General features: G+C 33.4%; 1 protein-coding gene across 1 annotated transcript; it reads right to left on the bottom strand.

Moving 5' to 3' along the window:
* Positions 1-9,423: 9,423 nt before the first annotated feature.
* Positions 9,424-11,394, bottom strand: LOC108363575 (uncharacterized). The gene is made up of 2 exons (XM_017616967.1): positions 9,602-11,394; positions 9,424-9,551 (listed from the first exon to the last, which is right to left on the bottom strand). Coding segments are annotated over exons 1-2 (1,263 nt in total). The 5' UTR covers positions 10,863-11,394; the 3' UTR covers positions 9,424-9,549.
* Between the last annotated feature and the right edge of the window lie 5,257 nt (positions 11,395-16,651).

The following is a 16,651-nucleotide window of genomic DNA, read 5'->3' as shown; positions in this document are numbered from 1 at the left end:
TTTTCATTTTCAATTTCATAGATTGTTTATAATGACTTTTGCTAAAATTTCAAAATCAAAAGTTATCAAAACAAATTCTATGGGACTGAGAAGTATTATTTTCTACTTTTTAGTCCATTTATAAAAGCGTTGTATATTAAAAAGTTTTTTTTATATTATTTATTATTATCTATACTAATTATATAAAGAGAAGTCCCTTTTTTTGTAACAGGTAATCTCGCGAACGGCTGGTCCGACTTTCATGAAATTTTGTATAAAAATAACTTTCAGCAACCACCATGTTTTAGGCCAAAAAAATTTACTTTTTTTCCGGTATTCTATTCGAAAAAATCGTATTTATGGTCCGATTTGCTTAAAATTTGGTGCGTAGGTAGCTTTTTGCCTAGATTAGCATATAGGATCCTTTTTTCCGCGAAGTGGACTAGGGACCGATCTATTCGAAAAATCTTATCTATGGTCCGATTTGATTAAAATTGTGTACACAGGTAGCTTTTTGCCTAGATAAGCTTATAGGATCCTGTTTTCGAATTTTCATGCAATTTCGAATATAAATAGCTTTGAGCAACCACAATATCAAGGAGCGAATTCGTCACTAGGCAAGTTTTTTTTCGCGGCAATCAGAAACAACAGATACAGCCAAAGTATAGTAATGATATATAATATATATATATACTAATATATATTTTAAAAGCCGTTTTTTAGTGTTCGCAAAGCTCAAGAACGGCTGAACCGATTATTTTGAGACTTCAGACACCTCCCGCACTTGTTCAAGGATGGTTTACGGCTAAAAAAAAATCTATATGTAAAGGAGGCGTGGCACTTCCAATACAAACCGAATTTTTTCAAACTCCATATCTCTGGAATTGTTCATGATAGAGTTCTGGAACTTCGTATGGAGACAAACGAAACCAATCGCATACTCTTGGAGAAAAAATTTGAGGTATTGAAAAAAGGGGCGTGGAACCTCCCATACAAACCGCATTTCTTATGCTATATATCTCTGAAAGTGTTCATGGTAGAGTTCTGGATCTTAGTATCGAGATATAGGAAATCAATCGCATTCTCTTGGAGAAAAATTAGAGCTATTGGAAAAGGGGGCGTGGCACCTCCCATACAAACCAAATTTTTCATACTACGTATCTCTGGAAGTGTTCACGGTAGAGATAAAAATTGGAGCTATTGGAATAGGAGGCGTGGCACCTCCCATACAAACCGAATTGTTCATACTGGATATCTCTGGATGTGCTCATGGTAGAGTTCTGAAGCTTGGTATGGAGATATAAGAAATCAATCGCATAATCCTGAAGAAAATTTTGAGCTATTGGAAAAGGGGGCGTGGCGCCTCCCATACAAATCGAGTTTTTCATACTGCATATCTCTGGAAGTGTTCATGGTAGAGTTCTGGATCTTGGTATGGAGATATACGAAATCAGTCGTATACTCGTGGAGAAAAATTAGTATGGAGATATATGAAATCAATCGCATACTCATGAAGAAAAATGGGAGCTATTGGTAAAGGGGGCGTGGCACCTCCCATACAAACCAAAATTTTAGACTGCATATCTCTGAAAGTATTCATGGTAGAGTACTGGAACTTCGTATGGAGATTTGTATGTATATGAAATCAAGCCCATACTCATGGAGAAAATTGGGACTATTTGAAAAGGGGGCGTGAGGCCTACAAACGTACCGACTTTTAGCTATCTTTGAATGTATTTATCATTCTCCTGCAGGTGTGTTTGTGAGTGAAATCATCCTAAATGATTGTACGGATTTTTACGAAATTTTTTGCGTGTGTTTGAGTGGGTCTCTGGATGGTTTAGTTTCACAATTCAATCCTCCAGTTGCGCTGTAGTTGAGTTATTACAAAAAACCTTATTTATGACTAGATTTGACTAATATTTTAAATATGTATTGGTCATGGTAAGAGCAATACTGTTGCAAAAACGTGCTGCCAAGTGGCGCTGGAGTCGAGTTATTACTAAAAGGTCAGATTACATCGAACAGTTGCACCATTGAGTATATCGAACTCTCCTGTGTTACGATTGGCCCAATGGATGTGATTTTCCAATATTATTATGCGTTCAAGGTTTTAAGGTATTTCGTCTGAAATAAGTATATATATATTGCATTTCTCGGCCGCTGTGTCGTGTAGTGGTAAGCAGTGCCTGGGTTCAAACCCTGGTCAATGCAACATCGCAAAAAAATGGAAAAAAGGTTTTTTCTTAACAGCGGTCGTTCCTCGGCAGGCAATGGCAAACCTCCGAGTGTATTTCTGCCATGAAAAACAGCTTCTCATAAAAATACAATCGCCGTTCGGAGTCGGCGTAAAACTGTAGGTCCCTCCGCTTTATGTGACAACATCAAGGTGCACGCCACAAATCGGAGGAGAAGTTCGGCCAAACACTAACGTATGTGTAAGCGCCAATTTATTATTATTATTATATTGCATTTCTGTAGAACAATGATTCGCACCCATTTTGAAATTTCCACCAACTATACTGTAAAGCTTCTAGGACAGATTCACTATAGAACCGGGTCATTGTTGCCGCCAGGGAGTGAAGAGGAAAAAATTCTTCAAATTGACTTCGTTTTGCGAATAACCGTGCTATGAAATGCTGCACAGTTGGAGAATTTCAAAAACTTCTTCACGGATATAACACTTTCTTCAGGTTATTTAAAGCGGCAAATGACCACCAAACCATAATCCTAACAGATATTGTGCCAATGAAACTCGTAAACGTGAATTGTGGGTGAAATTGTTGAACCAAAGAGTTTCAATAGAAAAACAAAAATTTTGGGCGTGACGAAGTTCGCCGGGTCTGCTAGTTTTTTATAGAGCCAAAGTTTATGTAACAAAAACTATATGTATTAAGGTTTTAAACTTTTTCTTAAATTTAAATTTACATAAAGCCTAAAACTTTGACACATATAGTTTTTGTTACATTAACTATGGTACTATAAAAAATAATAAGATAGCACGAAAAACATTGAGAGTGCAAGAAGTAAGTGTAATCGCTTTTGTGTATTCACCTTCAAAGGTTGTTTACTATTTATGTATGTATGCACATGGGTGTTTCCTGAAAAGTGTCAACCAAGACAAAAAAAAAATAGAATTTTGCCTGGACAAAGTTTATAGATGCCAATTGATAACTATATATTTTGTCTTTCATCCACCAAAATATTGGACAAATTGGTCCATTCCATTACAAGATATTTGCGGCTTTCCAACTACACTTTTAATTTTTCTTTTTTTCGGAGAAACCATACCTTCCTGAAATCCTTCATAATTGTAGCACACGATTAAAAAGAATTGGAAATCTATACGAAGATTTAGTACAGCTTATGTTCTGTAAGCTTCACAACCAAAACAACGTAAAAATATATTAGGAACGACCCAAAGTTAAATTAAAAAATTATGCTTTTTTTCAACGTTCGGGCGCAAAATATACTTTACATGTAAAAAACAAGAGTCGTAACGTTTATTTCATTTGTCAAAATTTTAACGCAAAAGCTAGTTTTAGTTACTCTTGCCAGGCACATACAATTTTTTTCGGAAAGCTATAGGGTTATCGATTGTAAGTATATTGAAAATCGGAACGTCCTCTTCACGCTTCAAATAACTTTTGTTCATATTGTTCTATGTAGGTACTGTTACTCACAAAATTGAGTATACGGTTTTTTTGTTAGTATCTGCAAAACTTTTTTGTTAATTTGGTATTTAAATATGGCTTATATTTTAGCAAACCCTATTTAAATCCAAGTATGAAACTGTGTACGAAAATTATGAAAAATCTGCAACGTTTCAGCAAAATTGCAAACTTTTTCACAAGAATTAAAAAAAATCAGGTATGTAGTAGTTTTATAGTCCATTCAGTTTTAGTATAATAATGTGCAAATTTGAAATGTCTAAAAATTCGAGATGATTTTTGAGAATTGTTTATACATTTGAAATTTGCACATTATTGTACTAAAACTGAATGTACTATAAAACTGCATACCTGATTCTTTTTAGAAATTCGTGTTAAAAAGTTTGCTTTGCAGATTTTTCATAATTTTCGTACACAGCTTCATATTTGGATTTAAATGGGTTTTGCTAATATATAAGCCATAATTCAATATAAAACAAAAATAAAAAAATTTAGCATGTAAAACTTTGCGAATATTAACAAAAACAAACCGCATGCTCAATTTTGTGAGTAACAGTATATAGATATAGTACATATCGACGCCTCCAAACCATACTATGCTATGTCAGCTTAGACTTAGTCAGACTTAGCATAGTATGGTTTGGAGGCGTCGATATGTACATACGTCTGCTTGTACGAAGAAATGACTTCAATGAACGTAGATTTATTTACAATAAAACCCCATATTTGCTTTAAAAAAACGAGTGTGTTCAAATTCTTAAACAAAAAATTGTATCCATTAGAAAAAATCGGAACGTCCGATCGGGAACGTCCGAACAACTTCGAACAGTTTTTGGCAGCTACTAATCATCGTTAGGAAGTTTAAGTTGACGCAATGGTTATGGCTGCTTATTATTCTAACAACCATTCATACATCATTTTTTTGTACCGTTAACAGATTCGCAGAATTTATAAAAAATCATCAGTCATCTTTGATACGAGTTCCATTTTGGAACGTCCGAACGGGAACTTTTAATCGCTATTCACTTACCATATAACAGTTGTGGAAAATATTTGTATTGATTTCAGATAGGTATTAATGATGATTATTCATGACGAAAAATTTGTGTTCATTCAGAGCCTACTATAATTTTTATAATGGAAGAAGTGTCTCCAAACGGGGCGTCCGCAACGCAGGAAACACCCATAATAGCTTTACTGCTATGCAAAATGAAATAGGTATTGTCTTTATCGCTAGTTTTTATTGAATGTTTGTTTTTTAAACAGTTCCGCTATACGCGATTGGCTTGAAAAAATTAATGAATAGCTAATAAAAATGTTGTCTATTGAATAAACGTAGCTCGAGTAAATAAATATGTATATTATTTCGGATGTCGTCTCTGATATTTACAGCAGCGCTTCGCAAAACGGTGTCCACTGAAGAATACATAAACATACGTGGTTGAGAAATCTTCTTCAACCGGTATATCGGAAGGAGCAGCGATTTGGTACAAAATACAAATGTTATGAAGGCGCAGCATGCATTTGGTATCTGCACACATTTTGAGGAGCATGGTGGAGCTCTCTAGATGCTAAAAGACATCTAAATCTTGCTTTAAGTACACCAAAACACATTTCTGTTATGCACCGCCCTTTCGCAAAGTTTTCGTTAAATTTCGCTTCATGACTGTTTTCGGCAACGTTTCGATACGGAGTTAAACTCCAAGATTCTAATGGATAGCCCGAGTCTTCTTACAAAAAAGAACATTTTATAATGCAAATATATGTATATGCAAAATAAAGTGAATTTCAAATATAATTGTTTACCTAAAATCCACGTTCCTTTTTCTCCATTTTCATAGTTTCCTTTCAAATATCTCCTTTCTCCCGAAATATTCCATATATGGGAGTCATGGCAAGCACCTCCGTATCGTCCGTCCACCGCTCGTATTTTCATATTATGGTCACATATCTTAAGTTGTAAAATGTTTCATAGCGCAGTAATATTAGAAAAATTTGGTACGAAAAACAAACAAAAAAAATAGCAGTGTTTTTTTGATGCAGTTTACTTCGATTTGACACGTAGATAATGGATTCACAGTCGTGCCGCTAAATTTCATTTGGCAATATTCCGCCATCTTGGATTTTAGTTTTTTTGCAATATGCAAGGTTATTTTAAATTTTTCGTAAAAAATGGTTCAATACAAATTTGTAGAGAATTTCATTTCCCACATTTGTTATGTATAGGGTTACCGGATTTTGTATGCGCGAAATCAGTACGTTAAGGCGCTGGTCTAATGCAGGCTTTGCTTTGCTTGCTTAGCTTTGAAAACTGTCGAAAGTTATTTGGAATATACTAAAACGTATGAAGGGTGGCCAAATGGCAGCTTGCTTTAAGCGCCTCAAAGTTTCAAATAGGCAAATGTTTTATTTGAAAGCGTTTCGTAGGCTTTTGAGAACAAGATATGTTCACGTTCTAAGCAAAACTCCATACAAATCTGAAGGAGTCGATCTCTGTTAAAAAATTTCGGATTAATTTGGCCTTATTGCATATTCGGGGCCTCTTTTGGACTTATAAAATGTATCTTTCATTGAATATAAACGATAAAAAATAAAACAAGTACCTTAGTCCTTAATTTCTCATACTTTCTATGTCAAAATTTGAGGCTTCATAAAATGCAGACTTATCAACTTTTCACACAAAGCTAGCGATATTTATGATGCCAAACTATCGGTAAGTCGTCTCTTGAAAAATCGATTTTTTCAAGTTTTTTGTTTCTAATAAATGTACATATAGTTATATATGTATATATAATTATTATCATTCCTTTGAAATGCAAAAATTAATTCACATTCATTTAAAAATAAATCTGAAAAGATTGTTTTGTATTTCTTTTTTTTTTTTTTTTTCAGGAATTTGATGGCAAAATTGTTCTTAGTGTAAGGACAGACCTTGACTTTTCAACTACACAGCTGGTGGCTTTGACAGCGTTCCAAGCCGCCATTTGGCCAAACGAGTTTTTGAAGTAAATCAAAGCAAATTAAAGTAAGCAAGGCGTGCAAAGCAAGCGTGCATTGGGCCAGCGCCTTTAAACTTTTTCATGCTAAAAAATTAGTACTTTTCAGTACATTTTTATTCAAAGCAATATTATTAAAAGTATCAGATAAAACGTCAGAGTACTTGTCGTTAACAATATTTTGGTATATAAATGAAATATAGTTCATAAAATATAAAAGTGTTATTCATTTTAATATGAGTGTACACATCACTGTACACAGAAATCAATAAATTATTTGATATTTATGATATTTTTGAATAGCAGTAATGAGATCATTTCCATCTTCAGTCTTTAAATAGTCAACGAACTCTATATATTTAATTTTAAAAATACTTTTAATATTAGTTTTTAATTAGAAGCCGCTTTCTCTCTTTGCGAAGCAAACTTTATACTTAAGATCCTCTTAGTTGCTTCGTTTGAGTGCGTTATTGAAAAAATAAATAAATAAATAAATAAAATACATACCAAACTGTGGAAAAGTACCACTATTTAAGGACTTCATCTATAATTCTTCATGGCTTTGATTCATTTTTTCAACTACGCAAAAACTTTGAAAGCCTAAGAATTCGCTATAGAGAGCGAATAAGAGTATCTAACTATATATCTTGTATGCAAAATTTTACACAATTGAGGGATTCACAACGGAGTCGTAAGTGTCGTATTGTTGTATGTCGTTAACTTTAAAAGCTTAAATAAAAGTTTAAAGAACTTGAAACGACAACCAACTATTTTTTAACACTGAAAAAATTCATAATATGACTTTGGTGGTACCTTGCGAACCCCCTTAATATATTTTTTAGGCGTTTAAAGTTTACGACACTTACGACACCGTTCTGAATACCATAAATGTCAGTAAATTGTAAAAATAGAGTTGTAAATTATAGGCAAAAGCCATTCGAATATTCAAATTTGTTGTTATTAAACTGAAACTTATTACGTCAGCCTTCTTTTTAAATAAATTAACCTTCATCATATTATCGCAACTGGTACGTAACGACCCGGCGATGTGCCCATAAAACGATTGATCCTTTTGTTGTATTAATTTCCTGGGCATATCAGACATTCTCTGGAACATATTAACTATAATTAAATTATTTTCTTCTTACTTTTTACAGTACAATTTAAGGAAGTTCCAACGTTATGTATAAACCTTAAGAAAATCCTAAAGTATTTTGTTTGATTTGAAATTTCAGTACAAATCAGTACAAATTTTGAAAAATCAGGACATTAGCGCACTGATTGAAGAAATGAATAAATCAGTACAAGAGTTGAAAAATCAGTACTGTACTGATATCAGTACGTCTCGCAACCGTAGTTATATACAAAGTTAAAAAAAAATGTTTATTGTAAATAATTAGCAAACTGCGAAAAAATTTTACATTGTCACGGTTTTCGCCATTTATCGACATTTATGTTGAAAATATAACCATATTGAGATACCAAAGTTGTAGAGAATTTCATTCTCCAAAACTTTTAAAGGTACATTGTTTTTGTACGACGCTTAGATCACGGCCGGGTACGTGCCAAACATAGCGATGTAAGGGAAGCGGCGCAAAATTCATTTCAACAAATGAAATTTAGGGGCAAGACTGTGTATCCATGATCTACATGTCAAGTAGAAGTAAACTGCATCAAAAAAGCGCTGCTACAATTTGGTTTTGAGAAAAAGTCTAAATTTACTGGGCTATCATATAAAATTATATTTTGATATGCTTACGCACATATGAAGACATGAATCGATGAGAAAATTAAGTTTTAAGTATCGCATAAACATTTTTTGATATTCCAAAACGTATAAAGAATATCTATATAAAATGGGTGTGGAGCATAATAACGGATTACACTGGTCGACGGCCAAAATTTACCAGAGACGCCGTTATGAAATACGTATGTAAAATCACCCCCTGATTCCGATAATCAAGGTTATTTTTAATTTTATGGTACCGTTTTTGAGATATTTGCAATTTACCGTTTTTGCAAAAAAAAAAAAATTGGGTCCACTTAATCATATATATCTCAAGAACGAATTAAGCAATTCCAAAACGGTTTGAAGCTTTTAAAAGGTAATAAAATTTTCTATAAGCTGTGCATACAACACTTTATGCTAGGCCCTGCAGATTCAAAGATAACGAACAATCATTACCGATTTTTTCAATTTTTTTTGTAAAAATATAAAAAAAATTGTACTTTGCGGGGAAGGATCTCGAAAACCTTTTATTTTTTTGCAGATTTTTTTTTTCTCCCTAAGCTCTGTTATATTACAAAAAAAATAAGGTATCATCGAAGAAAATCGATGCAAAACTACGTAAGTTATAAGCGATCAAATAAAAATACCCAGGTTGCGCAATTTCAACGTATACCTCAAAACGTATGTATGGTATAAAGAAGAGTGAAATATCTAGCTATGCTCTGTTTCTATTGAGTTAAAAGTTCAATTTATGAATGAAATTACCCATATTTTTAACTTTTTTTTTAAATTTATTTATGTTTATACTATATTCTAACAATCTTTATCTTAATTTGATTTTACTATGTTGTCGAAATAATTATGTGTTCTACTTTGACGCTTATTCAGTTTAGGATCGGTTTCTCTTATGAGAAACCAGCAGTAATCACCCATCATTGCGACGTCCCAGAATCCTTGATATCGATTCTCAATTAATTTCATTTGCTGATGAAACCTTTCGCCATGTTCATCACTTTCGTCGCCAAGATTTGCCGGAAAAAAGCTCAAATATGAGTGGAGAAAGTGAATTTTTAAAGACATATTTACGCCCATTTTCGCATAATTATTGATTAGGTCGTTCACTATCTGCTCGTAGTTAGGGCTTTTGTGTCTACCGAGAAAAGAAGCAACGACCTTTTCAAAGGATTCCCACGCTGCTGCCTCAACTGATGAGAGTAGTCCTTTGAATTGATTATTGTTGATCAACTTTCTTATTTGTGGTCCAACAAAAATACCTTCCTTTATCTTGGCTTGAGAAATATCTGGAAAAACTGTTTTCAAATAGTCGAATGCTTCGCCTTCTTTGTCCAAAGCCTTAACAAAGTTTTTAATGAGACCGAGCTTGATGTGTAAGGGTGGAAGTATGATTTTCTCTTTCTTGACAAGAGGGGTGTATTTGATGTTATCCACACCAACGGTAAACTCGACTCTTTCCGGCCAATCCTTTCTGACGTAGTGGTCCTTACGAGCTCGGCTATCCCACTTGCAGAGGAAGCAGCAGTGCTTGGTGTAGCCACTTTGTAGACCGCATAGCATTGCAACGACTTTGAGATCAGAACATATTTTCCAATCATGCTCTTCATATTTGATAAATTTGAGTATTTTTTGCATTTCCTCGTAGGTTTCCTTTGTATTTACTGCATGTGCAATCGGGATAGAAGGCTTTTTGTTACCAATATGCAATAATACAGCCTTCAAACTCAGTTTATTGCCGTCTATGAACAATCGCCACTCTTTTGAATCATATGTTTGACCAAACTCTTTGAATAAACCAGGGATGTCGTTGCAGTAGCATATACTGTCTTTCTTGGTATAGTGTTTGGAAAATGGTTCGTGACGAGTTCTACTATATGTCACCTTAACATCGGATGACACAAATTTAAATTGTTGCATACGAGAAGTGTGGATCTCGGCCTTTTCCTTGGATAGTTCCAAATCTCTTATCCAATCATTAAGTTGTGCTTGTGACAGAACGTTTCTTTCGTTTTCCATGCGAAATTCAGTACAACTTGATCCCCCGCACTCAGATGTTACTGTTGACAATGGAACTGGATCCGCAACTGCCGTTGAATGTAGTACTGGTAATGTCACTGTAGGTACGCTAGCATAGGTTACTCCTCTTGATCTTCCAACGCCAAGTACTTTTGTTTGACAAATATAACACTCTATTGAATGGCAAGTAGGTTCTCTCCATATCATTGGTGTATCAAATTTTGTTTGTTGTCCTGATTCCCACTGAATCAATTCTACTCGACACGATGTACACAAAGTGTTCGGTGTCCATGGTTTTTCAGCATTTTTAGGCTCAATTCCAAAATACTTGGAGTATAAAGTTTTGATATGATCTGAGAACACTCGTCGTCGCCTTATGATAGTATATTGGCCACACATGAAACAGAACATATCTGGATCCTTATTACACTCAAATTCTCGCGTCCTTTTACTCATTTTATTTTTTTTAATAAATCACGGTTTTGAAATTAGACTTATGAACTGAACTATCTCCGGCGAGCCTTGAAGATGTTATGAAGTTTCAAAGCGCATTAACTCATATTTATACTCGGAACAAGAATAAAATTGAAAAAATCAAATCTTACCTAGACAGAAAGGTTCCTTTTTATAACAAGCCGGGAAAAGAAAATACTACCTGTTTTAGATGTAGGCTTTAGAAATTTTCTGTGTCTTATAATTTTGAAAATCTACCTGCATACTTACCCATAACTGACGGAAATACATGTTTATAACTACATGCCTACAGCAGGTTTCGAACCCAACCACTCTTCCTTTCGATGCAACCACTCTACCTACTATAATACAATTCGAGTATTAAAAGTACTATTTGATTTATTTAAAGAAAAAGTGTTATCATTGTTATGGTGTTATTCGTTTATCCGGATAATATCTCACTTGCACTTTATACCTTTAATATATGTATGTATGTATAGGTACATACATTGAAGTTGCGCAACCTGGGTATTTTTATTTGATCGCTTATAACTTACGTAGTTTTGCATCGATTTTCTTCGATGATAGCTTATTTTTTTTGTAATACAACAGAGCTTAGGGAGAAAAAAAAAATTTGCAAAAAAATAAAAGGTTTTCGAGATCCTTCCCCGCAAAGTACAATTTTTTTTATATTTTTACAAAAAAAATTGAAAAAATCGGTAATGATTGTTCGTTATCTTTGAATCTACAGGGCCTAGCAAAAAGTGTTGTATGCACAGTTTATAGAAAATTTTATTACCTTTTAAAAGCTTCAAACGGTAAAACGGTAAATTGCAAATATCTCAAAAACGGTACCATAGAATTAAAAATAACCTTGATTTTCGGAATCAGGGGGTGGTTTTACATAAGAATTTCATAACGGCGTTTCTGGTAAAGAGAAAAAGTTGAAATTTGTGGTCCAGTGTTATTTACGGCTAAGAAATATTTAAATGCATAAATATAACATCTTCATCCATTCATGTCTTCATATGTTCTATTAGTAAAGTACCTACCACATTCAAACTATGTTTCAATTTCCTATTGAAATACAAATGTTCATTCTCTACCGGACGAATCTTCTGGATGTGTTTGCCATCTACGGCTCCTACAACACCCGTAATGCGACATGTGCGAAAAAAATTTCGTTTTGCATCTCTTTCCCACAAATGTTTTGATACTGTCTGCTGTGCGAAGCCTATTTGAAAATCCTGCCCAATTTGATGCTGGTAACCACCTTGAGCCAGGAATTTCAAAGAAGCTGCCAACTTGAGGACCAAGGGTATTGCGGTACATCGTTGAGGCGTTTTTAGCTACGAGTCAATGTTATTTTTTAAGAAACACAAGCACATTTTCTCAGATTTTGTCATTAAGACTCAGGATATCCGATTGATTCCTTAGATTACTTCGCTGAATTTTCACTTCACTTTCATCCTCAAACCACAAAGCCACTGAATGCATTTTATAAAATATTGTATTAAATTATTAAAGTGCTTCATAAATAAGTTATAAACAAATTTACCGATATTTTTTACATTTCAAGTGTCATTTATGCGAATTTCGAACTCTTTCTTTCGAATCGCATTGAAATACATAGTAAGGCCCTTGATGAAACCAGAGCTGAGTAATTTTTTCAATTACGATTGCTTAATTCAAGCCTTAAGTTATATACGATTACGATTACTTTAATTGTAATCATAAATGTCATCATTATGATTATAATATTGTAATCTTAAAAATTTTAGGACTAACTACTAAAACATGACTACGAATACCGTAATTTTAATCCTTAAAATTTTAAGATTACAATTAGAGTAATTGTAATCATGAAAATTACGATACGAATACTTTAATTGTAATCCTAAAAATATTATGATTACAATTAATGTAATCGTCATCAAGAAAATGTTGATTGCGATTTTCCAATTTTCTGTAGAGGTTTAGTAGTTAAGTAAATGAGCGGAACTTTCACCGAAAAGTATGTAAAATTTATTTAAATTTGAAGTAATACAGTTACACAGCGGCCGCTGTGGTGTTGTGGTTAGCCGTGCACCCTGCATTGCGCAGAGCCTGTATTCAAACCCGGTTCAACCCAACATCAAAAAACAGAAAACCAAAACGTTTTTTTCTAATAGCGGTCGCCCCTCGGCAGGCAATGGCAAACCACAGAATGTATTTCAGTCATGTCGGTGTAAAATTGTAGGTCCCTCCCCTTTGTGTGACAACATCAAGGCGGACAGTTAATCAAAATCAAACTTTATTGGAAATACTGCGACCACGAGTCTGTGTAGATTATTACATCAATTTCAAACAAATATGCGAATTCATAACTTAAAACCATTTTGGTAAATAAAAATCAATATTTGCTCAAGCAAAACTAATTTCTCGATTACTGTAACCGTAATAATGAATTGTTTGATTGCGATTACTTTAATTGTAATCCTAAAAATTTAATGATCACGACTACTGTAATCGCAATCCTAATTTTCATGATTACAATTACAGGAATTGTAATCTTAAAATTTTTAGGATTACGATTTCTATAATCGTAATCATAGAAAGTAGGATTACGATTACAGTAGTCGTAATCGTTAAATTTTAAGATTGCAATTAAAGTATTCACATTCAAGCATGTTATCATTACAATTACAGTAATCGTAATCCTAAGTAATCAAAATGTAATTGTAATCATAAATTGCCAAGTTCTGGATGAAACCATAAGATATAGCATTTCTAAAATCTACAACATCCTGAAAAATCGTTGGAATAGCTGCTATTGTTTACCGGTTAACATAAAACTTCAATTAGTAAAGACACTTATTGTTCCTCAAATTTCTTATTTGAGTTAGTATAAGCAATCCCGACTACGACTCTAAGAATAAACTAAACCTAGCCTTGAATAATGCTGCGAGATTTATATATTGCATGCGAAAGTTTGATCATATCTCGTTATACACTAAAGGAATTATCTGCTTTAGTTTAGAAAATTACGTAAAGGTGCGAAATATTTTATTTTTAATTAAGCATCGTCAGCTTGGCTACCTCTTCTGAAAATTTTAATTTGTTATACCATCTCGCACTAAAAATATTGTAGTACCAAAATATAACACGCTATCGGCCTCCACGACTATTAATTGTTAGTATTGTCAGACTGTGCTGAGCTCATTACCACTATCAATTAAAAACATAAATTCAGCTGGATGCTTTAAGACGGCAGTTACAGAACTTTTTACTTAGTTACCAATGTATGTATATGTAGTTAGGTCCTCTATGTTTTCTCATCTTTTCTATAAGCTCTTGTTTTTATACGCTCTACTATTTCTCTAAGCTCTTGTTCATTTACGCTTTACTATTACTTACCTTGTTTTCACTGTTGGCTAAGCCTTAGAATTTAGGTTTAGTTTAAGATTAAAATTTGTAATTGAGTTGTAAAAATGTACAAAAAAAGGCCGGTTGTTCAATGTCTGGTTATCACTATTTGCAACAACAACAACAACCGGCCTTTAATGTCTTACTGTACTTATGAGATAAATAAATATTCAAATAAACAAGCTCCCGCTGCATATTTTTTTCGATAGCTCCGTACTAGTTCTAAATTCGACAGATACGATCTAGTTCGTTTCGCATACCTTTTGCTATAGTTCCGAACCGAAATTCGTCATCTTAGATATGGATTTCTAATGAAAAAAGGGAAATAAATTATTTTTTTCAAAAGTACCACATTTCGCTGATTTTGAACTACATAGTGGGGATCTACACCATTTCCAGTTGTAAATGAGAAAGCGTCAATTGTAAATGAGAATCGTCAATTGTAAATGAGAAATCGTCAATTGAAATTAAGAATAGCCAATTGTAATTGAGATTAGTGAAATGTAAATGAGAAAGCGTCAAATGAAAATGCGAAAGGGTCAGTTGTAAATGAGAATAGTCATTTGCAAATGAGAAAGAGTTTTTTGAAAATGAGAATAGTTAATTGTAAATGCGAAAGTGCCAATTATAATGGCCTGTATGCAGCTCTCAAGAAAAGCAAAAACTCTATATAAAATGACGTACAAGAAATGGCTAAGAAATTTTCTTAAGTCAAATTTCCTTAAGACAGAACGCAGTTCTTAAGGAATTCGCTACGCTTTCTACTACGGTTTTCTAAAGTTTTTTTGTGAAAAGAGCACAGGGCAACCCAGGTTTGCAACAAAAATATATGCCCGTTCCATTATTTCTTGAGGAAGGTGTGAAAGAGTGAGGCAACAGGCTGTGAAGTATCAAAAATGTCAAAATTCCTTGGACACGCACGAAATAATGGCAATTTTTTCTTGACTGTTTTCTGAGAGCTGCATACAATGCATAAATAAGAAAAATGAGTTGTAAATAAGAAAGCGTCAAATGAAAATGCGAAAGCGTCATTAGTAATTGAGAATAGTCAATTGTAATTGAGAATTTTCAGTTGTAATTGCGAATGTGTCAATTGGAAATGAGAATAGTTAATTGTAAGTGGGAAAGCGTCATATGAAAATGCGAAAGTGTGTTTTGATAATGAGAAAGCGTCACTTGGAAATGAGAAATAAATGTAAAATCATTTAGTAATTTAAAGACGCATATATCGGTAATAATCACTCAATGAGGTCGCTGTAAAACGAGTTTTAAAACGGGTTTTTTACGTTTTCAGAAGGTTATGATCTTCATAGTTGCAGTTTGCAAATTACGTCGTATTATTACGGTAAGTTAGTTAGTTAGTAAGTGAAGAAAATAAAGCTGGCCGGATGAAAACAATATCGGTCGAATTCCGAGGAAACGTTACCACGAATGACAAGGCCTATTTTTTCGTCAAAGAATGCTATTTTGAATGTTTGGAAAGGTTTTCTGGTCGAAACGTATGTATACACATACAACTTTAGTTCATAATGACCTGCTTTAATCTGTTTAATCATCATTTATTCGNCGCCTTGCCGGCGGCACCATAATGCAGCCATACGTATGTATGTACATTGGACTGCATCACCAAAAAAAGTTGCGGTTTTTCCGCCGGGATTACAAAACTTGTTATATTTTAAGACGTCCACCAAAATATTTCGGATAAATATTAAGATTTAAGTGAGCTGGACCGATTAGAAAATACCTCCAAAAACGGAGTTTTTTATGAATAAAAATAGTTTCTTATAGAACTTTTTGAAAAAAGTCCCCCTCAGATGACAAACTAGATTAAGCTTATAAAATCTGCTTAAAAATATTTAAAAATCTTTTCAACGGAATCGTAAGAATGAGATTTTTGATGCTGTTTGTTTGGGCCAAAAATGTTCTGATTTAGACTTATGAGATCTCAGTTGAAAGGTATTTTCACACTGTTTTTATTTCTGGCCAAAAAATGTCATTCGTGTCCCATCTCTTTTCTTCGAGTACCAACACATCTTAATTCAACTTTGAATGACGTTCGTTTCTCCTACCTTTCTCTTCCATCCTTTGAATGAGTTTATTAGCAAAGAAATAAAAAGGATGAGAAAATACCTTCCCAATGACACCTCTCAAATCTAAATCCGAAGAGTTTAGGTTCAGTTATTCAAGTTTTTCTTATACCAATCTTTGAAAAAAGTTAAAAAACAGCATCAAAAATCTCATCATTACGATTCCGTTCAACATTTTTTTAAATTTTTTTTAAATATTTTTGTGCAAATATTTTGAGCTTAAACCGTTTTGTCATTTGAGGGGATTTTTTCAAAAAAGATCTTTAAGAAACTATTTTTATTCATAAAAAACTCTATTTT

This window comes from Rhagoletis zephyria, unplaced genomic scaffold (genome assembly GCF_001687245.7).
Source record: "Rhagoletis zephyria isolate East Lansing unplaced genomic scaffold, Rhagoletis_zephyria_1.1 Rzeph_scaffold_01311, whole genome shotgun sequence".
Lineage (NCBI taxonomy): Eukaryota > Metazoa > Arthropoda > Insecta > Diptera > Tephritidae > Rhagoletis > Rhagoletis zephyria.
This window is presented reverse-complemented; position numbering and strand designations above follow the sequence as displayed.